We start from the raw sequence: 27,575 nt of genomic DNA on the forward strand, positions 1-27,575 counted from the left end.
CAAACATTTTCAGAAACAGAGAAGCTGGTACTTTCCAGAGTAACTGGATTCTAATCCTTAAATTCACTTTAACCAAGTGACCATAGTTATTTTAACATGTAACCTTAATTTAACATGAATCAACAGCAATTATCACGTAAACTCAAGTTGTGAAAGGAGGCCAATAGATAAACAGGAAAACTTAAAATATAAAACAATAAAAACTTTCAAAAATATATATATAAAAACTACAAAACTGTAAGGGCATCGGCAAGGGGAAGGGGTTATTCTGAACTATAATGTTGAAATTTACACAGTTGTTTTCTCTGGTTCTACAGATTATGTACACAAATATTTATCTTAACACGAGCAAAACTCTTTCCTATAGAATCTTCCTCTTTTCTTATTTGTCAATAAATTTGAAAAGTTCAAAACCAGCATGAAGTCTGAATATAAAAAAATAGGCTATGTTAAATTTTCAAAGAGTTTGTTTACCATTACAAATAAAACAAGTAAATACAAGAAAAAAAGCCCCCAAATTATATCAAATAAAGTATTATATAAAAAATATATATTTGTGAATAAACCATTTATTTTCCACAATCACTAATCATACTACTCATCTGATAGTTTAAATCCATTTATAAAATACCAGTTTTAGGAATTTGAATACATAAAACTATCTTGGTAAAAACAGTTTTATCTATTTTTCTTTGCATCATACTGTCACTCTACTCTTGTCAATCTCTCGAATGTCATTGATGACTGGGCCCTCGATTCTTCGTGAAATTCCAACTTGGTGCGTATGAAGGAAAATGTATCGCACGCTATATAAGACAAAAGGTAATAAAAAACAAATATTTGAAGAATAATAGTAAAAGTAGATGATAAGCTTTCAAGCCATAGAATTTTCAGCATCTACCTTCATTTGCAAAGTTAGTTTTTCCCCCCTAATATAATACTTCACATTGGCTTACATCTAGCAATAGCTCACACCATCAACTGTGAGAATATTTGAAAAACCCAGTTAAGCCAGCATGGCTAAAAACTGCCATTTACAGAGGTTGCCGATGCCCTTAACTAAAAACTAAGATCTTTAAAAAGACTTTTTGCTTCTTTTTGCCCATCCTAAAGTAAAACTGAACCATATAAAGATAAGTCTTTCAGCATGTTAGGGCCTGAAAATCACATGATTTCCTTAGAAGCTAGACCTCACTTTTACTCCTTAATCCAGTTCCCCATCCTTTTTCCTGGTTATCATTCACAATGATTGAAGTTCCATCTGCAGTTTGTAAGATTTTTGATGGATCGCGAGAAAACATACATATGTAAAGGAGTACTGCCTGCAGTGTTTTGTCTTGTGCAGCGAATAGTTGACAGTGTTTTATTTATGTAAAGCAGGTCAAGGAGACCATCAAACCATATTACTTTACAAGACTCACAGAGCTGCCCAAAAGGGTCTGTTCTCAATAAAGAGATGAAAACTGAATCAAAATCAAATGAAAAAGCTGGTAAACAAACCAATAGAAATATGTCAAAATTGAAGGGCTCGAGAAAAAAACATTCGTACCATTTACAGTACTGTATACCATACAAAGAATACTTTAAGCATAACTGCAGGTCTTAGAAACAACCCTATAGTACCCAGTTCCCTCTGGTCTCATCCCACTTAGCTGTAAACTTCTCTAACTTTATCCAGCACCAATGCCTACTTCTCTTTCAAGATTAGATCTTTTGGGCAAACTCTATAAAATTTAGAGATATGATTCAGAGGTCTTGTTGAAAACAATCTCTACGGATGAAATAGTAGGTGAAATGTTCAGTTGTTGATCAATTTACACAACTGAAACAAGTAGGTCATTCTAAGCCAAAGTTAAAATTACTGTACCAAGAAATTTATTTGAAATGTATTCCTCTTTTTAGCTTTAGACTTTTGAGATGACCAACTTACTACTGTTTTAATCTGTGTGTTGCATACAAAGTGAGTGAGTTGTTCAATTTTTTTTTTATATAAAACAGTTTAATGGCAAGTTTCAGAAGATGTAATTGGATTTAGAATGTAGCAGAAACCCATGACCTGATTTGAACTACTATAGTGTACAGCACGTAGAAAAGTACTAAACAAGAAACGTGCTTAATTACAAAAGTACCATATCCAAAATTACTATAAAACATTTTTTTTGTTCTTATAAAATTACCATATTTCCAACCATCAAAGACAGTATGACCTTCAAGATGTACCCCAATTCTGACTTGCTAAATTTTGGGAAAAAGAAAACTTGACATAAAAATATAGTAGCAACACTTACAAGTTAGTGGTTTTGTTTTGGTTGATGCGCTGCACATATCCAACAGGAGCAATAATCAATAATTAGTATGATACAGCATACTGATTATTGTAGTTTTTCCAGCGTATTTATTTTAACAGCAGTACCTGGTTTACTGTTTTTTCAAGTTCACTGATTTTGATATTAATTATGATTTTCTGATGCTAACATACCAGCAAACTCATAAACTTGAACAGAAAAAGAAGTAACATATACAATATCAACTGACCTGCCATGTTGCACCAGACATTTCCATGGCCAATGTCTCAGTCTATGCAAATGGTTGAGGCTTCAGCTGGTGCAGTATTCTAAGATTATAACAGCAAACATGATACCCCAAACAGAATAAAGAAAAATAGAATAAAGATTAAAATCCAAACAATATAGATGTTACAAATATGAAAAAACTTTCTTCTTCAAAACCTGAAAATATTTTGCACATTATTACCAAGTATAAAAAGTCAAAGGAGAATTTCTGAAGAAACTATCATAAAAAAGCACCTCATTACAAAAGTTCCACTTGATTTCAATATCCTTGCTATAGTAAGATTTACCAGTAAAACCTTTTAACATAGTGCATTTTTACTTATGTCTGCTAATTATGTTCCCTTAAGGTCAGGGTTATTTGAGAAGAGCGAAAATACTGGTAACACTGATATTCAACATTTAAATTACTACCCATCTGTTAACTCATCTACCATAATTTGCCAATATGGGAATGAATTTTTACAACTGCTTATATTTTTTGGATTTTCATGATACTTTTGTATGTCTACTATTTTCACTAAATATAATTTATACATTTCATCCAGAGGTCATATACAGGATTTCTTATTACTGTCTAGCAAAGATAACTTTCTTGTGGAGTTGGGATAAGCTGATGATAAACATAACCTTAGACCTATAGGACGCACAGTAAATTCCTGAGGTTTACTTTAGGAAAAAATATTGTCTTTGATACCAGGAAATACAGTTTTTCCAATAACTTAAGAGTCATTTTACTAATATGTTATCAAACTAAATCCAATCCTTAAAAGTACCATTACAGTATTAAGTAGAATATGTCAATTTGCCAATGCTTTAACCTTTTACTTACCACTGAAAAGGACAAAAATCAATATTACTTGTACCATATTTAGATCTCAATTCCTCAACATTTACAGGTTTTTACTTAATTTCAGATTCTTAGCTATCAGATTGCAATTCTAACAATATACATGGCAACATATGAGACAGATGAATAGAAACTGCATCTAAAACTTGACAAGCACTGACACTACTACACAGAATTTATCTAAGTACAAAACACTTTATCACAGATTCTGTCTCAGTACAGCCATTACCTGGCATTCAAGGTCAGCATATTGTACATAACCACAGCCACCATTCACTTATGGCATTTTTTTTGACAGTTACAAACATTACATTTTCAAGAGGTTTTTCCCTTAGAGAGCACAGTGTAACTTATGTATCTGATTGCTTATTAATGAATGACCAATTTTCCTGAGTAATCTGGTAAATTACACATGCCATAAAAGAATGTGTGACATCATGATACATATGTTGAATCAAAAATACACATTTAATTTTCCAAAAATCTTGCTTTTTCTTATAATTTGTACATTAATATAGTATAAAAGAGCATTCTAAGCTAATGTTTTCAAGGCCATTACTATTATCTACTAAATTCTTGGGTTTTACTCTCAAACTACATCGCTACATATATGTTTTATAATTTGAAAAATCTGATCAATGGCTGAGAAAAATCTTTCACAGTAATTTACTTTAGTGGGTTAATTAATAGCATTGTGATAGACAACAGCCTTTCAAGTACAATATTAATCTCCTGTTGCTTATCCAGTATTTTTCCATGTCATATGCAAAAGGATCACCTGAATCACTCTTAAAGCAGTTATCAAATAAAATTTCTCCTTTTTTCAGGCACATAATTTTGAGCACATATTTTTATCATACTGAAAAGCTTTGTGTTGGTGGCTGGTAACTACTTTACAATTTTTTCCTTTTCACAGCCATGTAAAACTAATAAACCACCCTATACTGCTGTGCTCTTTCATCCAAACTAAAATTTCATATTCCAGTCCTCAAGCCACCTTTCAAATATGATACCCAACCAATACATATAGTGTACAATAAATTAACAACTAACATTTTTGTATATTTTTCCCAATAAACCTTAACACTTTCTTTTTTCCAAGTCTCAAGACCCATGAAAATGTTGCTTGTAACAATAGTTGTAGTAATGTCACAATAACTCATGTAGCACTCACAGGAATTATACTACCTCAGAGAATTCCTTTGTACTGACTAGCAAGGACAAATTTGATTTCAGAGATAATAATTCATCAAAGCTAACCTAGGATATCAGTTTTCCAGCCTCTGATTAAGACTTCTGATGACATAATATGCAGTCTATGCCAATAAAACCTCTTTAGATTCTATAACTATAATTGACATCATCTGCAGAAATTTTCTGACTAACGTCAACATGTCATTTTGACCTTCAATTTTCATTGTTCTCCATTTTCTACAAACAATAAGATTAAGTATTTACTTTACAAATTACACCATTACCAACATTATGCCATGAGAAATTAATTTACCACAAGTAATAAAAAACTTCTAAAAGCATCCAGTGTATGTGTTTACCCTCCAGGAATCAAAAGGACTAATCAGCAATGAACTCAAACATGAAAATTACTAATTACTGGGAGTGAGTATCAGAGTAGGTATATCACATGGAACAAGAAGCTTTTTATTCTCAATATAAAGTAGTTTAATAAGACCAACGAGTCATTTAATTTGACTTTTACACAGCTTGCCTAAAGTATTTGTTCGTAAATGAGACTTGGGGATGCTGTAGAGGACCTTTAGTTCAATCTACAGAGTGCTATGAACAGCCCATTATAAGTGGAAACCACCAAAAGAGTTCGGGCAAATTTCAACGGAATAAAATGCAAAGGCAAACAAAAAAAATTTGTAAAAATGGAAATAATATGGATAAAAAGATATATATCATAAAAAATACTTTATGTAAGTACTGTACACAGCAATACAAGTCAGAAAAACCAAGGCAATGGTGCATGACACTTTAACACTGTACTAAGCCCCAATAACACTGCCAGGAAGACTGTTCCACAGTTTAACAGTAAAAGGGATGAGAGATTACTTGTACTGGCAGCCTGACAATAGGGTACCTCAAAGTTTACGGGTGTAAGTATTAAAGGCACTAGTGGAAGTTCCTGTTGAAACTCCATGTGAAAAAACTGGCCAAACATCATACTTCTGGCACTAGTATAAATCAATCTCTTGTGTAAAGATAAAGATCCTGGATGTTTACTGACATTCAAACAGAAAAGTGTTCCATTAATAGTAGAATCAAAGTTCTAAAGCATATTACTAATATCATGATCTCTACTAAAAGAAGGGTATAAAAAGTCCTTTAAAATGAATTTCTCCAAATCTTAAACATTTCTAGTCTACCCAATCATAGAGATGATTTGTAAATTCTAGCTTATAAGATATACTGATTCTTTTTTTTATAGTAAAAACAGTTGGGGACAGTTAAGTGGGTTAGGATATTTAGCACTGTGGTCAGGTTAAACCACCTTTAATAACTCACTCTGGAATCATTAAAAAAGATTTTTTTAAGTGGTGTGAAAAATAAAGTTCAAAGTAACACCAAGACTCAAAATATTCAAAACACCACGTACAGTCATATTAATGCAATGCAAAACATTAGTGGGATTGTGGTACAAGTGTAAAATCAGCTAATCAACAGCAAGTTTTCCTTTGGTTCAGCCTCATGATCCATTGATTACATAACACTGATACTTCTCTTATTAGCTATACATATATTCCATTTAATGATCTGTTTATCTACAAAGGTAATCTTTCAATCATGTGACAGGGATACAAATCATTAAGCAGCCATCTACCCTACTCCCCAGAAAAAGTAAAAGCTACTTGATTTAAGGTATACTACTAATTTTTTGTAGAAAATGTAATAAATGGCAGTGTACCCATTCATAAACATTTCAATTCAGCAGTCCATAGAAAACTATTGAAAAAACATAACTTGATTATATTACTAAGAAATTTCTGTTGGTTCGAAGAAAATGGCCACATAATTTATAAGTCTTTTGTACCTGTACAGGCTACTTATGTTTATAATCACTTTGAAGTACTGTAGAGTGAAAAAGAACTATTCAAAGAAGACTTTTGCTTACTTTGCATACCACATGATGTGCAAATCACCTTGGCATTCACTCCACTTGCAACAAAGAATAACACTTTATCTTTGGATTTATTGAGCATAAATTTCCCATACCAAGTGTTCTACAAAATACTTCTATTCCTTATCTCCTTTACCATGGCAATGCCAATTTGTCTATTCCTTATCTCCTTTACCATGACAATGCCAAATTGTGTCAATGAGTCCAGAACCTTACCTAAAACCTACAGTTTACTCATTCATTCCTGTTATCCTCTGCACTGTGCACAGAAATCAAATTTCTTCTATCAATGTCAAGACTTGCAAAAACATAAGTAAAATTGTTTTGTAACTTCAATAATCAATAAGATTACTGCATCTATAAAAATTTAAGCAGTATTTTATAAATTCTACTAAAAAGGTGGCTTTGGGCAAGTTATGTTTAATTATAACCACCAGTTTTTTGTCATTAAAATGTAGTTTCTTACTTGGCTGGAAAGTACCAAATAAAAATTTAATTCATCTGATTGTCCATGCTATTTTCCAGAAAAGGATATTACAAACAAAAGATGTGCCACAACTCAGTATTAAGCACTGATTAGCTATGGGAATGGCCTGATATAACCATATCAAGCATCGTAAATTAAAACTAAGTGTGTCGATGTTTGTAATCAATTCACAATTCTCTCAAAACAAGAAAAAGTATACAATAAGAATGCAAAATGGAAATTTATTTAACTAATTCAAATGCTGTAAAAGTATTAATATGATATTATAAGCTTATATAATTTAAGGTCTCTAAGAATAATTCTTTCTTGAATAAGTGTCATGGAAGAAGTCTCATTCATACTGGAAAAAAGATTTTCTACTGCAGACCAAAAACAGAAGAAAAGTTGAGTTTCTTCACTTTTGTAAGTTTTCAACTTTCTATTATCCTTTGGCACATATATAATAAATATCACTGTAAAGAAGGAATATTTCTATTGTTTTTTCCTGGATAAACTGTTAAAATTCTGTGTACAGAACCATACACATAATAACTAGTTTATGCTTATGGGGCAAGGAAAGTCTTCCATTCACAAACTTATGTACAGATATGCACAGCACTATTTTGCAGATTTTTGTAATTAGCTAACCTTCAACTACTAGAGATGAACTGTCATTATAAGACTAGAAAAACTGACAGCAATGGCTTTGAAAGAGTCTATACTTACATGGGAGGTTATCCTCTATGCTAAAATGATTACCAGTTTTGAATCTATTGCACAAGTCTGTAACTACACTAAGTTCTTGGTGGTAACCAGCTGAACATACTATAATGCCTGTAATGGAAAAGACTTTAAATATTCCTGGTATGGAATTTTCATAAAAGCTGCATTCCTTATCTAAATCTCTTCTTTAAACAATAAGACATTAAAATTGCCTTGACAAAGAAACAAAATATAAACACCATAAATTTGTCCAAATGAATTACCTACAAGTTATAAACTACCATAACCCAGTTTTCTTACTTAGATACTTCTAAAGCCAAACATTATTTAACTGTATAACTGCACTGACTTATAATGATAATGAAGCAACAAAATAACTTGTTGTTTTACATATTTCCTTCTTTTGTAGTGATAAGACTTCAAAATATTCAGATATCAACTGTATCATGCTTTCAAGATTTGCCATACTGCTAGAAATTTAACATGGCAACTATAAGGGCATGTTTATTTAGAGTAAAGATACTGTACTGTTGAAAATGCATATATTAATCAGGCCCATCTACAAAACTATAAAAAAGACCTTGCAATCAGCATTTTTGGTAAAATTTTTCTCAGAACACATTAAGGAAATTAAAATTTCTTAGCTCTTTTAATTCAGCCACTGAAATTGCACTACACTACAAAAAATATCCAGAATTGAAAACAGGGGCTTATTATCTTAAGTTATTGACATAGTTATGGTAAAGAGGAACAAGAACAGTTACTTTGTTTTCATTATAGAATACAAACCAAAGATAAATACATAAGGGCAAATTGTCTTAAGGGGGTAATTTTATGGGCATGAGGAGTCTATGCTCAAAGATAATGGTAAATTTAAATTTACATCTTCAATTATATACCTATTAAGAATGAAAAAAAAATTATAGTGCATTCACATTTATCTCCAGCCAAACTCTTGCAGGTACACTAGTCATATAACATTGCATACATACCGCAATACATACCACTTTTTACAACACTACAGACCACACCAATGAATGACTAACATAATAATTTAAAGTACCATCAGTAAGTCAATTAAATTTATAAATAAATACAGTAAATGTAAAAGCACAGATCACAGGTAAGAAAGAATTACAACAAAAGGAGATGAAGTAAAGAACTGGTTATACTGGAGGCTCTTGTAATACATCTTTTTGCTAAAAGGTGTGGCTATAATGGAAAAAAGACCAGCCTGACCATTAACAGTTGAAAGGAAATCAACTCGTAATGTATTATGTAAGTATAGAATAAGGGGGTTCAAATATTTTTGTGTCCCCTGGAAGAAGTGCCAAGGATTAACTTGAAAGCTTAAAAAATTATGCTTTTCTTAGATAATATCTTGGCTATTTCCATTAATGAATCTCTTATGGAGGACTGCAAACACAATTACATAAGAAGTGTGTCAATAATTTTCCAAGTAAATTTATAAACTACAGAATGGTTCTGAGAGTATAACTTATGTTGCATAACAATATATCTGCTAAGAATCTGAAATCTTTGAGTATTCTACAATTCCTGCTCTCAAACATTAAATACTTAATCACACTGGTTCATACAAACATCTCATCTATACAATGAACATTCATCAGAATACTGTACAAATAATAAATACCCTTATTGTACACACTTAAAAAAACCTATGTACAACTATCAAAAAATTCCTCTCAAACCAATCTTTCATAGAATAATAGGTATGCTTGCGCCTTCATAACTCTTTCTATATTGACTTCAGCTACGTATGTATCAGACACGTGGAACCAACGACCAGCTTTGACCTCTTCTTCAAATTCCTGAGGAAAGAAAAGGTGAAAATGACTAAACTCAACAAAATACACCAAAATATCAAATTATCACAATAATTCAAGTTCTAATAGTGCTAAGGACAACATCAGTTGGTTGAGGCTCCAGAGAGTGCAAGTTTTCTTTACACCTAATACAGGCAGTCCCTGGTTATTGGCAGGCTCTGTTATCGGAGATCCGGTTTTACGGCTCTTGTTCAGCGACAAAAATCAACGCTTTTCAGTGCCAATATGCGCCAATTTCTGCTTATCGCTGCTGATAATGGGGTATTGGCATTGATACATACCTAACAGAGGAGCCAATCTCTGGTTATCAGCATATTGGCACTGATAAGTGCCAAAAATCACTGATTTTCACTTGTCACACTGTCAGAACGGAACCCCCGCCGATAACCAGAGACTGCCTGTAAGTGTATATAGCTTTCATCTGGATGTGCAATCCTCTTAATAAATTTACTTCACATTCACCTGGATCAATTTAAACAAATTTGACAGAAATAATAAAACATATTTCATGCCAGCATTTTCCATGTGCTAAGGTACTGTTAACTTTGAATTACTGAGATAATGACAATGATCACAACAATGCAATTACAGTTCTATTTTATTTTTTTTAAATATTTAGTGTCTTTCAGCACAATAGGTCCTAACCTGCAAATATGATGTTTACAATAAAATGTCTTACTACAAACCCCATCATTCATATACAGCCTCACTCTACATGAAACAGACCCACCCACAACCACTTGAAAGATCTTGAAAGACAAAAGCTCAACTACGCATGAGGAAGTCCTTCCACTAGATCTCAAGGCAACACTTCTTATTTTTCAAAGTCAAACCTTATCTGGAAGAGCGATTGGATGGGAGGAAGGGACAGAAAATTTTGATTAATTAGTTTGTTATAAAAATGTCTGTTCTTACAAACCCATTAATCATATATAAGCTGAATTAAAATTTACGAGAGGGGAAGTAGATGGGTCCTGATGAGAATATAAGTTCAAACCCATGGATTTTTAATGGAAAAGACAACTCAAGACAGTACACTAACCAAGTTCAAGAGTCATAAAGGTGAATACTACAGGAAACATGTCTCAAAATGTGCTGCAAAATGAGGGATGAAGTCATGAAGAGAATAAGGATGAATGACTCAAGATTCTTTCCAGCCAGTAGTACTGTGACAGTTGATCCTAATAAAAAAGTGTCAAGAGATTTATGGGTCACTTTGTGCAGAAAAAATCTGACCAATGTACTTAGAATTATGGTTAGCTCCAGATTATATTAAAAGCCAGGAGCTTGTGCACAGTTTTCCTCAAAAACAACTAAATAAAACAGTGAAATAATCTGCTGAAATCATTAAGAATCCTTAAACACTGAACACTTCTGCCAATCTACTGTATGTGAAGGAAGAGTTGAAGGGGAGGTTGGAAGGATTCTGTCCTCTGGAAGTACAACTTAAGGGTTCTCACTGAAGTCCAATGACTATTCTGTAGAGATGATGAAGGAAAGGCAGGAACAGCAAAGGAATCCACAAGCAAGCTGCCTTTGTTCATGGATTCCTTTTGGCCATAAATTATATGAAAACAAGACTATCAAAGATACTTCACCAAAAAGGGTAGACAGCTAGATGACATGCTTAAGAGGAGGCCTGGGCAATCAGGAACAGTCCTGAGAGACAATTACATATAGCCAATTGTGGCTGAACAACACCTACGTCAAGTCCCAACTTGAATGTTTAACAATGCCTGTGAAATATATTGACCATAGTAACTAGAAGGAATGGAAATGTTTCTCTTGTTCCAAATCTAAAGAGAGGACAGAGCATTAACCTTCTTGATACTCCTCAGGTACATGAAGTAGCCAGCTATCATGGGAACAGAGGCCTTGAGTGGACAAGAAACCCATTCATCATACCAAACCTGGGCCACTTTTCCAACATTTTCTAGTTAATGCCAACCAGATTTTCCCTTGTTTTTTGCCAAGCCTCCTTACTTACATCCAGATTGCTGGGAAACTCTCTAAAAAGCAAAGGTGTTAATCTTTCTATAGAATATGATGCAATACTCTTTGCAAAACTGTCTGACCATTCATTACCTATTATGCCTACAGTATGTGGGCTGGTACCAAGCTATTTTTATCAATGAACATCACTTCCATCACTACTAATAATACAACCGAAGTATAATTTTCTTAGGTACAATGCCTAAAAAATTATTCATACAGCTTAACCACCTTTAAGATTTGCTGAAAATATTACAACCATTCACCTATACTACCAATTCCTAACATGATTTGTTAGTCAACTATGAGATTCACATCAGATAATATTGCTATTATGACTACCAATATTTCAACTAAAGTATTTATATAAAAATTGTTAACTTTATATTACTGAGATAATATATCAGTTTCAGCTCTTTTGTAATGACATAAAGATCACAACAATGCAGTTACAGTTCTATTTTATTTTTTTTACTATTTAGTGTTGGTTAGTGCTATAGTTCCTAACCCACAAATATTATGTTTTTACAATAAAATGTCTTACTACAATGATTGGACTAACTGTAAATGGTGATCTAAAGTTTCTTATCAGTTCCAGTAATCCACATGACCTTCTATACTAGAGTTACAAAGATAGAGATACAGAATTATGGCCAACTCACACTTGGTTTCCAGTATTTCCCATGAATAGCAAGCCTCAATTTCATATGAGATTTTCTTGCCTCTCCTAGAGACTAGGTAGAAAGAACTTTTTCTGATGTTCAAGAGCACGTCAATGTGTGGCCTTTCAAAATCAGCTGCTGAATGACACAGCTTTCATTATAATTCAATTCAACAAAAAACTAAAACACAAAAATGAAAAAGTAATATATAGTAATATATAGATACCTTCTGGTAACCAGCAAATGTTGGTATATGGAACCTTTACAGATTTCTTTAAGAAATATTTTCAGTAGCTGGCAGATGAGGTAGCTTGCTCACTGACACATTTTCATTTCTAATAAATTCTTGATACACAAAAAATTTCAAAAAACTGCTAGCTTAAGGAAAATGCCCTTTTCATGTTCTGACAAAACCAGGCTCATTTAGAGATGCTCAAAACCTTCCAAAGGATCCTTCTGTATTTATACATGTAAGATCCTGTATACAAACAAAAGCTATGGCTGGTGAAACCACTGTGTAAATTTCTCAAATTAAAGCTATAGTTGAGCTTTTAGCAGCTACAGGAAGCAACTCACTCAATCTCAGTGCTCTATCTTTTAAAATTTCACACCTAGTAAGATTTGCTTTATGACAATCCTTTAATGAAATATCCTTATAAGGAGGCGCAGCAATTTCTGTCATCTGGAATATCAAAATCACAGAGGTCCCCATACCAGCCATGGATGTATTCTTTATTATGTCCCATCAATTCGTGCACTGTTACTAACAGTCATGGCTCCCCATGACTTAGCCAGTTTCCTTTCCAATATTCTCTTTCAAGAGGTATCAGGGGTACTATAAAGTACTTGCAGACTTGTTTAAATATAGTGAATTCCTTACACACTTGTTTAAATTTAGAGATTAAGTTAATCAAGCTCTTTAGTCTTCTTCTGAATATGTCTGTTTTACTGCAAAAATATATAAGTTCTAGCACTGCCTCTTTAGGTACAAATGAGTTGCCATGCTTAAAAAGTAGAACTTTCAATCTCCCATCAAGTTTATTTTTGACACAGCATCACTTAGCTTCCGAGAATGTACTTTCCCAGCTGCAAAAGGGAAGACAAACTTTGCTTAAATGTCTAATTCTCAGTCTCTTAACCATAATCTTGTCTCATTTCTTCATGAGAAAGGTTTTGTTCTTAAAACTGAAGCACAATGGAATTACAGAAATTGGACAAGTAGGCAAGAAGACGCAAAAAGGAATGAATAAAAAGTTAAAAGGCAGAAACCAATGCAGTTGGTCAATAGATGATATAAAGGAACCTTTAGAACTGCCTTCACTGTTCCATGTAAGGCACACTGGCCAATACTCTTTTATGGCAAGAATGAGTAACATTGCTTAGTCATGTAGCACCGACCAATGCATCTCTAACTTGCCTCAGGTGGACCCTTTGGCAAACAACTTTAGGCAGGCAAACCTGAATCTAAATGCCTTTCCAGTATACAAGTTAGCCAGTGGCTTTAATGTGTGCTGTCAAACAAAAATATAAACTGAACTTCTTCAAACCTTTTAGTCAAGACACTAATATATATAGAATTTCTTACTGCAAACACTAATTTAGAAAATGAGGGTAACTTGGCATAAAATCCAATAGTCATGCAATTATGTCACCTTAGTCACTTGAAATTCTGCTTCTGTAAAAGCCCCTTCTAACATCATGCATTTAAAATTCATGACAATCTTACCTCCTTATCCACAGTAGTTTTGTTCCCTGATGTATTTTTCAATTCATTGCTGAGAGTACCAGAAGAGGCCTCTATTCTCTCAGCCATTTCTGCAACTAACTGATTTATTTCAAACTGACTTGAGGGCTTGAGATTTAAGTATTGTTTATTTGTTCTGCTAGGGTCCAGAGGCCTAGATCTGACGTATGCAACATAATGACCAGAGTTAAGACGACCTGAATGCTCTACAACTCCGTAAAGACCATACAGTACTTGACTTTGACCTCTAGACATGTTGCCCAGGCCCTGCGTAAAAATAAAATGAAATAAAAAATCTTCAGAATAAAATAATGTATCAAAATTGTAAATTGTCTTAATGTTTACCTGAAAACTGCATATAACTATAGCGCAATAATGACCTTAACACTTAGTAAAATGGAAAACTGGAACATAGCATTAAATATGAGAATGGTGAACATAAAACACACCTAGAGTCTAACATATAATGAGGAAGAAAAGGACTTTAGTAGGAAATGTAAAGCTGATAAGCTTTTTGACACCAAATACTGGTGTGAATATTTGACATACGTTATTTCAAACATATTCATGACACAAAATGTGAATTTAAGGAAAAAGAGAAAACTATAGAAATCTTGGCCAATGTATCTCTTATGTAAACATGATGGAAATATACTGAGAGCATTGGATATCATCCAGATATGTACTGTACAGTATATCCTGGCACTGAAGGTGCTCCAACCTCAAAGATTCACCGCAATTTTAACTAGCAAAATTTTGAAAACAGAAAATAAACATAAATATAAGATGGACACACTCACAAGCTGGTTGGTCAGCATACACTCGACTGTCTCAGTGAACTGACATACTGTGACTCTGCTTGGTACAGCATACTGATTATTTTAGTTTTTCAGTTCACTCACTTTAAAAATACTTGGTTGAAGTTTTTAAGTTCATTAATCTCAATATAAAAGAAGTTCTCTCGAGGTTAACATACCAGTAAGCTGAAAAACTTTGGCCAACAGTATTTTAATGCACATAAATGGTAGATTTTAAGATTCTGACACTATTGGATGTAAAATCATGCAACCTGTTTTCTTAATCTCAGATAGAGGAAAAACAAGATGTTAGAAATACAGAATAACATCTCATTGCTCAATTACACTTGGTTAAAACATGACACATCTCATTGCTCAATTACACTTGGTTAAAACATGGCACAAAAATAAAATCCCATAAGAGACAATATAAAAACAGAGCAAAGATTAAAAACCACAAAATACAGATATTATAAATAAAAGTTTTATAATCTTCAAAACCTGAAAATATTTTGCACATTACTAATATAAATAAGTGAATTCTGAATTTCTGAAGAAACTATTACAAAATCTCAACATACTGTATTACAAAATTTCTTAATACTATATTCTTACTATAGCATGATTTACCAATAACCTTTTAACATACTGCAATTTCCTTTTGCCAGCTACTAATGTTCTCTTACAGTCAGGGTCATTTGAGAAAAGCTAAAATACCACAAATATTAATATACAAAGTTAAAGTTACCAACCATCCGTTAACCTGTCTTCCACAATCTTCCTATACAGGATTGAATCTTTGTGACTATATTTTTTTGCTTTTTATGATAATACTGTATGTTTATTTACTCTTTTAACGGAGAAAAATATCATTCAGAGGTCATTTACAAGAGTTCTGATTATCACCTAGCAAAGATAACCTTCCTCTTGGGTTACGACAGGCTGATGAGAAACGTAGCATTCAGCCTCTAGGATGCACAGTAATTAGGAAAAACTAGCGTCTTCAACGCAAGGAGATTTGATATTTTCATAATTTCAAATTAGTAGTGAAGTGTGGCTTTCATACCTTTTCAACCATTTCACTTGATATATTATTCACATCCACTATGGGAAAACAATAGAAATAAAATTCTATATGAGAAAATTATTTTTAAAATAAAACTCCATCATTTACATTAGCCCAACTCATGGTCTTCATGAATTCTAGAAACTCCATTTCTGAATTTTAGGAAGACTGTCTGCTGGCTGTGCCTACAGACAAGGATTCCATTTAAGTAATAAACCTCACTTTTTGTGTAGTCTGGATTGTGGATGCAAGAAGTAAGTGGGTCTGGGAAGCAAAATATACCTGTAAAAAATGGGTTTATATGAAAAATTAAGTTTTATTGTACAGGAAATGTTTGTCTCATTTTCAAGCTGTGGAAGAAAAACCAGAATACCTAACTGTAATGTACGTTTCAGTGAAAGCTCATGAACTAAAGATTAGCACAGAAATCACCACTGAAAGCTCATTAACTTGAGATTAACAAAGAAATCAATGCTCCAAAATGCTAGGAGTCATAAATGTTGAGTCAAAATCCTGTGCAGAGATTACGTCTGTAATTCTCTATCACTAAAAAACAGAAACTAATACACAGAAGAGGACCATACTGAAAGTTTTCCTAGCCTAACCCGACCAGAAATGCTACAATTATGCAATCCACCCACCTGTTCATGTTGTTCTTCTTTTATAATCCAGCTTATGACTACAAAAAACCACAAAACAGAATTACAACCCAAAATTGACAACCTAACCATCAGAGAGCTCTCTCTACCGCACCACAGTCTTTTCAACACTCTCGCCTGCATATGTTTACATTTTGCTCCCTCCCGCCATTGGTTGTCCTAAGACGTCACAACACGAACAGATACTTTTTTAAACATAAAGAATGTTTTGCTATAAAAATATCTTACAAAAATTAATTATGTGCTTTTTATACATTTCGTAATGCCCATACCATTTCACTAATGCAGAAAATAAACATAAAATAATGATTAAACTTCTAAAACTAACATATAATCACACTTATATCCTTCTCTCTCCCCTCTAACCTCTTCTTATCCTAATCCCCATTATTCTCCAATTCGTTACCCTCTACGAAAATTCTAATATTTTCCCCTGAAACTCCAACTTTAGTCAATACAGCAGCTATCTGATGCTTTCCTTTTATCCATCTCACCTCCTTTATTTCTCCAGATTCTACTGTTTCTCTTATTGCTGCAATATCAATTTTTAACCTCTTACTACTTACTCCAGTACTTGATTTTATTGCAGTCACTAGGTTTTTACTATCAGTTTTCACCAATGCTTCTAATTTTCTCCCTCCTACTGTCTCTTCCCATAAATGTTTGAAAAATATCAATCCTTCTATGGCCTACCCCACACTCAGAGCTTCTGCTTCAATTGTGGACTTTGCTACTCTTCTGAATTTTCTGGATTTCCACCATATGGGACTTCTTCTCTTCCCATCTGTCAAAGATATCACATAATCCAATTGTGTATGACCATCTTCAATATTCCCAAATGAAGCATCTGCATAGGCTTCCAAATAAATGTATTCTTCTTCTAACTCACTTATTATCACTTCTCCCATTATGTTCTTAGTTTTCTCACTATTTTAATCAGCTTTTTCATATCTTGAGTCATTCCTTCTTTAAAAGCTTTACCAATTCACTAACATCGTATGATACTTCTGGCATGGTATGCAATGATACCTAATTCAACTGTCCTACTACTGATCTATATTCTGTTAACTCCTTTTGTCCTAATACTCTATTACCTATAAATCTTCTAGCTTGTGGTTCTCTTATAGAACTTATATACTGCACTGATTAAGACAAATTCCATTTTCCCTATGCTCTATTATTACTCCTATATACTTCAAACTTTTACTTTCTCGTTCTCCCACTTGCAATTTCCCTTTCAATTTCCCAATTGTTTCCTTTAAAAATCCTTCAGTTCCTCCATAGCAAAAATCATTTACATGTGTACATAAAATACCAATCAATTTATTGTCTTTCTTGCAAAAGAATATATTAGGTTCTAATCTACTCCTCTTGCATTTAAGCTCCTCCACCACTTTTTCCACCTTACAATACCATGCCTTTGCTGCATCCTTGAGCCCATAAACAGTTTTCTTCAATTACCATAATTCACTCCAACCATCTTCACTAGGTGGTTTTAAATATACCTCTCATTGTATTTCATCACCTTGTAGATATGCAGTTTTTACATCTAATGTATACTGTAAAAATTCCAATCTTTCAATTTCATTACTGTCAAGCAAAATTTAAAAATTTCGGCATTGCATGTAGGAGCGTCTTTTTCCCATTCGGCCATTCCTTCTTCAAAACCTCTAGCTACCAATCTTGCTTTACATATCCTTTCCCCACGCCCCCTTTTACCTTTTCAGTTACTATCCATCTTGTAGATATAGCTTTTTGTCCAACGTCATTTACCTCCTCATATACCTTGTTTTCTCTCCAACGTTGCAGTTCTTTCTCTTTAGCTTCAATTACACTTCTATTTTCAAATCCTAACAAAACCTCTTCTTCATCTTCAATTTTTTCTATATGGCTATAATCTCTTAAGTTAACCCATCCCTTGTCACCTGACTGTGAGCCTTCTAGAATTGTAGGATTGGCCCAAGATTGATCTTTGGCCTGCAAGATTTGTCCATTGATCTTTGTCCTGCAAGACTAACTCTATTTCTTTTTTGGGTATCTCTTCTATTACCTCACTTTTCCCTTCATCTTCCACTGTTTCCTTTGCCAAATCTCTATAGTCTCTTTTATATCTGCATTCCTTCTCCAGCCCATTACCAACTCCTTTCCTTCCGGCCTATCTATATTCCCTTCCTTTGATGCACAGGAGTCATTCTTCACAGTGTGTGTGTTTTATCTATTTTAGATATCTTTTCTTTTTCTGGTGATAGTCTTTGAATCCTAGTAACATGTATTCTAGCTACTTCTCTTAGAGAATCCCCATGTTTAACCACTACTGTTTTACCCAATACTCCCATTACCTAAGCAGGTCCTCTCCATTCATTTTCATTTTCTCTCTTATAGAATGCCTAATCTCCCACCACTGCTCTTCAAATTTATATTCTGACATTTTTGGACTCATTTTTGATGAAACTTCTCTCTTCTGCATTCAGTGTATCCCATTAAATTTGACTTGAACTTTCTTCTCCCATTAAAGAAGGGTTTTTTCCAAATACTAATTGGTAAGGGGAGAAACCACCATTATTTATTAAGCAGTACCTAGCACTCACTATCTATCTTATTGCTATGGACCAATCCACTTCCTCATCATCTTCCATCTTCCTTAAGTTTTCTTTGATTATGTCTACCGTCTTTTCACACATTCCACTGCTCCAAGGAGATTCAGATGCTGTGGCCAATACTTCATTTTGAAATTCTGCCCCCATTGTCTGATAACATTTTAGAAGGTGCTCCAAATATAGCAAACCACCCGTCAAAAATTGTCTTTATAATAGTTTCTGGTTTCTTGTCTTTTATCCAAAAGGCCTGACAATACCTTGTTGCCATATCTACCATTATCAAGAACTTTCTCTCTTCTATCTCTCCCACACCCATTGCTACAACTTATCCCACTACTGGTTTAGCTGGGTTTCTTTGTATCTTTTACACACTTCACAACTTGCAATAAAGTCTGTTAGTAACTTTTTTATTTCCTCTTTTTCTTTCTCTTTCAAACCATCACTCCACTGTGCTTCCTCAGTTAGCTTCCATATTTTATCTCGACTTCCGTGACCAAACTGTAGATGTAACTTCATCATTGCACCTTTAATTTCTCTTAGACTCTTTGCCTTCCATCCCTCCAGTAACAATTCTTCTTCCTCCTCAAAATTGGTATTCTTAAGTATCTTCTCTTAACTTTACCTTCATGTCCCTTAATACATCTATTTTAACACAATCCTCTTTTAAATTTATAGTCATATCCATCTTACTCATGGTTTTCTTACCTATTAACCACGGTACATTACCCTGCAAAATTTCTGTCTTCAAATGAAACTTTTGTTTTTCAATATCACTGGTATTTCCATTACCCCCTTCAACTTATATGATGACGCACTGAAATTAAATACTTTATTAGACTCTTTCTTAGTATCATTCATTCTCTTCAACTCTTCCTGATTCAAACCCACGACAATGCATGCTAGTCACAATTCCCCATGAAACTGTTGATTTACATCCTGTGTCTAAAATTGTATCAATCTCTCCCAAAGATTCTTCCTCTATTTCACTAACTTCTCCTATATAACTTTTTCTTCTTTTGTCCGGTTTCTGATTTCTTCTTATTTTGAAAATTCTGAGGACAATCTCTAGCCCAATGCCATTCCAATTTGCATATTGCACACGGTGTTACTTTCCCTTCTCTATTTATAGGGTTTCTTCCACCTTTATCTCGATTCACTTTTCCCCGATATCTTTGGTTTTCTCTCCCCCTCTCGAAAACTGCATAGCCTTCTGATCCCAACCATTCCCCATCTTTATTCTCTAATCCCTCAATATTCTTTTCATTATCTGTGACACTGTCTTATATTCCAACTTTCCTTGACCAGAAGCTACTAATACCATTTGTTTTCCTTTTCTGTGAGATTCGCTTGTTCTAGTACATGAAAACCTTTTGCTTCCCCTTCAAGCATGCTTTTCCCTATCGCTCTACTACACTCTGACTCTGCCTTTTCATACCTAATTATAAAATCTCTCATCTTTTCACTAGATTCTCTTTCTGTTTTAAAATAGTTTTTCATTTTACTGTAATTTTCCATTAATATATCTTTTAGACACACTTCATCTAGTTTGGACAAGGTTATCTTTGAACCCTCATCATCCTTAAGTCCATCTCTATCTATTCCTTCTGTTACTTCTAAAGCTTTTCCTTTCAAGCTCATTCTTATCTCTATCCCTGGATATTTCACTTCTCCACACACCACAAGCCAACCTTTGACTTGTCCTCTCCATCCTTTATAATCACCCTGCATCCTGCTAAATCTCAGACAGCCTCTTCTCCATTTCATCTCCCAAAGTTTACCATCGGATCCGTCCATTTTTAACCAACCACACTCTGCTACCACTTGAAAGTTTTCCTAGCCTAACCCGTCCAAAAATGCTACAGTTATGCAATCCACCCACCTATTCACACTGTTCTTTTATAATCCAGCTTAAAACTATAAAAAACCACAAAACAGACTTACAACCCAAAATTGATAGCCTAACCATCAGAGAGCTCTCTCCACTGCACCACAGTCTTTTCAACACTCCTGCCTGCATTTGTTTACATTTTGCTCCCTCCCGCCATTTGTTGTCCTATGGCGTTGCTTCCTACATCATAACACGAACAGATACTTTTAAACGTAAAGAATGTTTGCTATGAAAACATCTCAAAATTAATTAAGTGCTTTTTATACACTCTGTAATGCCCATACCATTTCACTAATGCAGAAAATAAAAATAAAATAATGATTAAACTTCTAAAACTAGCATACAATCACATACTCTCCCAATGAAGTGTTTGTCAATCCCTGACAGCTCTTTTATGTGCAGGGAATCAATAACAGCAGAGAGCAAATGAAGACTAAATGAAGAGATAAAACCCCAATTACCAGAAACTTATGTATGTTATCAACGTTACAGTGTCAAGGGTTCCAAATGGTAGCATCTGTACCATGTTTGTTTAGTCTCCCTTGAATGCTGTGACTTTTTTGGAAGTCAAGGAGATTGATGCTTCTGTGTGGTTTCCAAATATAAGACCCCAGGATCTCACAAAGAAAGTAAAGGAAGAAAGCATGTGAACATCAGACAGAGCAATACTACAAACTGCTACATCTCACCATCCTCCTACAAGAACTGAAGAGGATAATGGAGCAATTACCAGCTAATTTCTGGAGGCAACCTGTAGCAAGAAAAGACTGTGCCTGCAATTCCAGCAAACTGCTGAATCTAGCATCCAAGGGACCCAGAACTCTGTGCAGTGAGGATGCATTTCCCAACAGGATGGGCAATTATAGCTAAAATTATAAATAAGTCTGCATATTCAAGGATGTTGCTGAAGAATCTCCTGCACAAAGTTTCTGAGGAGCTCCTGCACCACCAGAAAAACCACAGGTGGCATCGTCTCACAAGTCTGGACATGCTGCATTGGTATGTGATGAACTATGACTGACAATTCAGCCAAAAGCCCCAAGCAAAGCCCAAGAAGGGAGATGACAAACAAGGTCTTGTTCTTCGTAAGAAGACAAATCCAACTAAGTTATGGAGTCCCAGAACATGAACATAGCATCCTCTACAGCAAACCCTTGTCTCCACATGACAGCAATGTCTGAAAGATGTGACTCATCTTGACTAGCTGACAGTCACTTTTGCCCTGATGCCTTCAACTACAGGTCATAGTAAATTAACTTTTTCTTTGTGAGACATGCCTGAAAGGCATCTAAAACCCTGCCTGTTCCAAAACCCCAGGTTTCTTGACCAGGTTACCTCCTGACCTGACCATTGACCACACTGATGAGGAAAGAGGGGCAGCTCTCTTTAAGCTGAATTTCTGCGTCAAAAGCTAGGGCAACGAAGGGAAATTTCCTATCTCTCAGTTGTTGGATCCAGACTTTTCAAAGCTTTATCTGATGCTGAACTCTATGTCTGACATACAGTCTAGAATAGACATAACAATTGTTTTGTACACTGTTAAAAAGATTAATTTATGTACTTTTAACCCTTAAATGCTGAGCCTCTATTTACAAAAGTGTCTGCCGTATGCCAGCGGCGTTCGGGAGTTAGCAGCGAAACGGAAAAAAGTTTTTTTTTTCAAAAAATCACAGCACGCTTAGTTTTTAAGATTAAGAGTTCATTTTTGGCTCCTTTTTTTGTCACTGCCTGAAGTTTAGTATGCAACCATCAGAAATGAAAAAAAATATCATTATCATATATAAATATTGAAATATATGACAGCGTGAAAAAAAATTTCATATAGCCTATAATTGTATACAAATCCTGCTGTGAGCAAAACAGTTAAAGCTAATGAGTTATGTTTTTCTTTGTATTGTACACTAAATTGCAATGATTTTGGTATATAACAAATTGTAAAATGATCAAAGCAACACAGAGAAAATATTATCACAAAATGATGCATGAATTTGTAACGAGCGGACGTAAAAAAGTTTTTTCAAAAATTCACCATAAATCGAAATATTGTGCTAGAGACTCCCGTTTGTTGCAAAATGAAGGTAATCGATTGAATATTACTAGACTGTAAGTGTTTTACCTTACAATTGCAGTTTTCGACCATTTCGGTTGAGTTAAATTTGACCGGAGGTTGAATTTTTTCTATTTATCGTGATTTATATGAAAACATTTCAAAACTGATAAAAGCTACAACCATTAGTTATTTTTTGTTGTATTCTACACGAAATTGCTCACATTTTCATATATAAAACTTTATGTAACGGTTATTAAAAAACGGTGCAAACATTACGAGAAAGTGACGAAAGAATTTCTGAGATTTTTGGCCGAGTTACCGTGCGGACATAAGGAAAAAGTTTTTTCAAAAATTCACCATAAATCGAAATATTGTGCTAGAGATTTCCAATCTGTTGCAAAATGAAGGTAAATGATTGAATATTACTAGAATGTAAGAGTTTTAGCTTACAATTGCGTTTTTCGACCATTTTGGTCGAGTCAAAGTTGACCTAAGGTTGAAATTTTGGCACATCGTGATTTATATGAAAATATTTCCAAACTGATAAAAGCTACAACCATTAGTTATTTTTTGTTGTATTCTACATGAAATTGCGCACATTTTCATATATAAAACTTTGTGTAACAACTAATATAAAACGGTGCAAACATTATGACAAAGTGATGAAAGAATTTCTGAGATGTTCGGCTAAGTTACCGCACGCGGACTTAAGGAAAAAGTTTTTTCAAAAATTCACCATAAATCGAAATATTGTGCTAGAGACTTCCAATTTGTTGCAAAATGAAGGTAAATGATTGAATATTACTAGAATGTAAGAGTTTTAGCTTACAATTGCGTTTTTCGACCATTTCAGTCAAGTCAAAGTTGACTGAAGGTTGAAATTTTGGCACTTATCGTGATTTATATGAAAATATTTCAAAACTGATAAAAGCTACAACCATGGGTTGTTTTTTGTTGTATTTTACATGAAATTGCTCACATTTTCATATATAAAACTTTATGTAACGGCTAATATAAAACGGTGCAAAAATTATGACAAAATGACGAAAGAATTTATGAAATTTTCGCAGTTACTCTTTATGGACGTAAGGAAAAAGTTTTTTCAAAATTCTCCATAAATCGAAATATTGTGCTAGAGACTTCCAATTTGTTGCAAAATGAAGGTAAATGATTGAATATTACTAGAATGTAAGAGTTTTAGCTTACAATTGCGTTTTTTGACCATTTTGGTCGAGTCAAAGTTGACCGAAGGTTGAAATTTTTTGTAGTCGACGTACGGTATGTCCACTTGTCACCCGACAGACAATTTTAGTCGACTTACGATACATCCAGTCGGCGTTTAAGGGTTAATGGTAGAAATTAATTAATGAATTAAGGAAAACATGGTAATTTTACACTCCAAGAGTATAAAATAAAAGTTTCAAGAAACAATCAAAAGTTACTTTCCTTTAACAGCTCTTCTTGAAAACAAATACAATTACTTATCCAAAGAAATTAATATCTATGTCCAAGCTATATTAGTTGAACTATGAACAAAAACTTACGAACAAAAACTGTCTTTGCATTTGGGATTAGTAAAAACCAAAGTAGTTAAAGCTAGTGAAACCTGTCAAAGGTATGAATCATAAATATATAACCTAAAATATAGAAATTACAAATACTATACTAGTCATTAAATCAGTCACTATAAACATAATATTCCTGATGCCTGGAATGAGATTAAGGAATAAAGACCAGAGAAGCTCCACAATCTGCAGAGGTCATAAAACCAATCCAGTACAAGAGAGCTTCCTAAATAGTAGCAGCAAGAAAAATTTGACAAGGCACTAATTTCTGGCAATGAAACACACTTCACTGACACAAAATCTAAAAGCACGAGCAAAACAGACACTGATGCTAAAATGCATATCAACTCTTGCCAACTATGGGAAAGGAATAAAATCATAGCTGAAACCAGCTAAGCCTACAAAAAAAAAAAAAAAAAATGCTTGCAACAAGGTAGACACCGGTAGTTAGATTCTTACCTAGAACTCATGGTCCACAGATACACACACACAGTGCCACTAGTCAGCCCAAAATATGATTTGCTTGTGATTTGGGAATGGACAGCCTAGAATTCATGAAGAGCACAAACTGGGCATACAGTTAATAATGGGTTTGTAACCTATACAAACAAATTTAACATACCAATGATATAGAAGATGTGAATGGGGCTATGTCCAACACCAGAGGGAACTGAACATATCTGTTAACTTTGGTAAGGTTACAACCCATGTGATGAAAGCGTTTGAGCTGAAGAGTTAGCACTGCTGGTGGGGACAGAATCAGCAACTGCTTACTGGCATTACTTTTAACAGATTCCACTTGATCCTCTGAAAATTCCAACTCAGTCAGTAAAATATACAAGATTACATAAATTTCAAACTATATGGCTCAAAGTATAACATCTAAGTAAAAATATTCTGTAATACTACAACAAAGAATACTATATTTGATGGCATATAAGGCCCATTTTTCCCAACAAATGTTCAAAATATACAACTGGGTCCTATACCAGTAATTGTACCTAGTCAAACTCTATAATATGGTAATATTTACTCAAATATCATAATTACTATTACTACTACTGTTACTATCATTACAATAAAATCCCTCATTATTGCCACCTTAGTAACAAAGAGTTGCCTATACTTGAATTACCTGGCTGCAAGAGATATCCTTCTAAAATGCATTACATGTGGCCTGGACTGTCATTTCATCATTCATTGTCAATAAACAATACCTTTTTTTTTACAGTTATATTATTAAATAATTCCTAACATTTTAGGTTGACCATTATCCTATGCTCACCCAACTCTGAAGAGTGAAGAGTGCTTTAATCCATACGTTGATACAACAGACACTTATAACACACGAAGGTGCATTCAACAGCAAACACAAACAGACAGAAAACTACACACAGCAACACACTTACTGTGTGTTTTTGCTTGCCTTCCTCTCCATCTTTCTCTATGAAACTTCTTTTCAATAGAGAATTTGGCATTTGCTCACCTCTCTGCTGTGTGTGTGTGTGAGAGAGAGAGAGAGAGAGAGAGAGAGAGAGAGAGAGAGAGAGAGAGAGAGAGAGAGAGAGAGAGAGAGAGAGAGAGAGAGAGAGAGAGTCATCTCTCTCTCATTTTTATAAGGAGAAAGACTTCTGACAAAGAGAGAGAGAGAGAGAGAGAGAGAGAGAGAGAGAGAGAGAGAGAGAGAGAGAGAGAGAGAGAGAGAGAGAGAGAGAGAGAGAGAGAGCAAAAACAAAGTGTATAGTTCCTTAATGTGCAGCATAGGTTGTGTATGCATGCACATACATATCTAATGAAAAAATAATACATTTTCATTTTATTTTTACTACATATACAAACCAAAGCCTTTTATAAAGAGTATCTTCAGTGTGAGCTGATATGATCACTGAACTTGGTAACAAGGTCGGTCAACAGTGGTTATGAGGGGTAAGTGGGGGGGATACCCCTTACTCACCCAATGTCACTAAGCACTCTTCCTTCAGCCTCGAGGACACAACGGGTGGCTGACATGGGATTATGATAATGAGGTGGGATTATGATTATGATTTGTATACTTAAGAAAAAGACAAATTACTATCAACATTTATTTGTTCTCAGGATATATTAACTACTGATTTTTATATAAAAGACTTACTCCTTAGGTGGGAGGCTGTCTCTGACAAGTGATAAGAGTTGAAACTACACAGAATTATTATGCTCCAAACTATGTATGCAAGCATGAGATATAATGACCCCCTGTAACCTCCTAGTCGCTGTGGCGTACTGGATGACAAGAGTTTTAGCTCTCTGGGTATGGGTGATACTGTTTGAGAAAGAGAACTTACTTAAGTAAGTAAAGTTTGCAGAACCATGAAATCCCCCATAAGGGAATTCAAGTTAAGATAGCTTCTTCTAGCTAGTACTAAGTGATAGGTTCAAAATCTAGCTCTAACCACCCCCACCCCTTTTTATGCTAATATTGGGTGCTCCAAGTGTAGTTACCTGTACTGTATCTAGCTGCTCCAGAAAAGAAGATGGAAAAAAAAAGAGAGTTCAGTCACCTGCATTCATACCCCTTGACGTACACTAAGCAGAAGTACTCAGGCGAGATACTTGTCAGTCCTGACACAGCTGAGAGTTTACACAACTTGCTGAGAAGCCACTGCAGGTCCATTGAGAAAGTATCTGTCAACTTGCAGACAACATCCCTAATTGGCCAGAAAACCTAAGTGCCTCAGAAAGGCTAAGGACAGTCCAAATCCATGACTTCAAGGGATCTCCCAGGAATAAGGGGAGTTATATTCCCTTCAGAGGAGTCATAAACTTGTTGGATACCTGGGTGCTTACACAACTTGCTGAGAAGCCACTACAGGTAAAAAGGAGACAGTATCCATCAACTTGCAAACAGCATCCCTCAGGTAGAATGAGGTAAGGGTTTTCTACCTAATTGCCCAGAAAACCTAAGAGTGCCTCTGAAAGGC

General features: G+C 34.3%; 1 protein-coding gene across 7 annotated transcripts in view; it reads right to left on the reverse strand.

The window, feature by feature from the left end:
* Window positions 1-5,339: 5,339 nt before the first annotated feature.
* The window catches only part of Usp16-45 (ubiquitin specific protease 16/45), a 363,690-nt gene continuing 341,454 nt past the window's right edge, over window positions 5,340-27,575 (reverse strand). For all 7 annotated transcript variants that reach the window (XM_067083793.1, XM_067083791.1, XM_067083792.1 and 4 more), the window contains 3 exons: window positions 25,238-25,422; window positions 13,976-14,260; window positions 5,340-9,580 (listed from right to left, as the gene is read on the reverse strand). In XM_067083793.1, coding sequence (XP_066939894.1) covers window positions 9,455-9,580; window positions 13,976-14,260; window positions 25,238-25,422 — 596 coding nt within the window. In that variant the 3' untranslated portion in view covers window positions 5,340-9,454. The remainder of the gene's footprint in view (window positions 9,581-13,975; window positions 14,261-25,237; window positions 25,423-27,575) is intronic.

Source organism: Macrobrachium rosenbergii, chromosome 41, assembly GCF_040412425.1.
Source record: "Macrobrachium rosenbergii isolate ZJJX-2024 chromosome 41, ASM4041242v1, whole genome shotgun sequence".
In the NCBI taxonomy this organism is placed as follows: Eukaryota; Metazoa; Arthropoda; class Malacostraca; order Decapoda; family Palaemonidae; genus Macrobrachium; species Macrobrachium rosenbergii.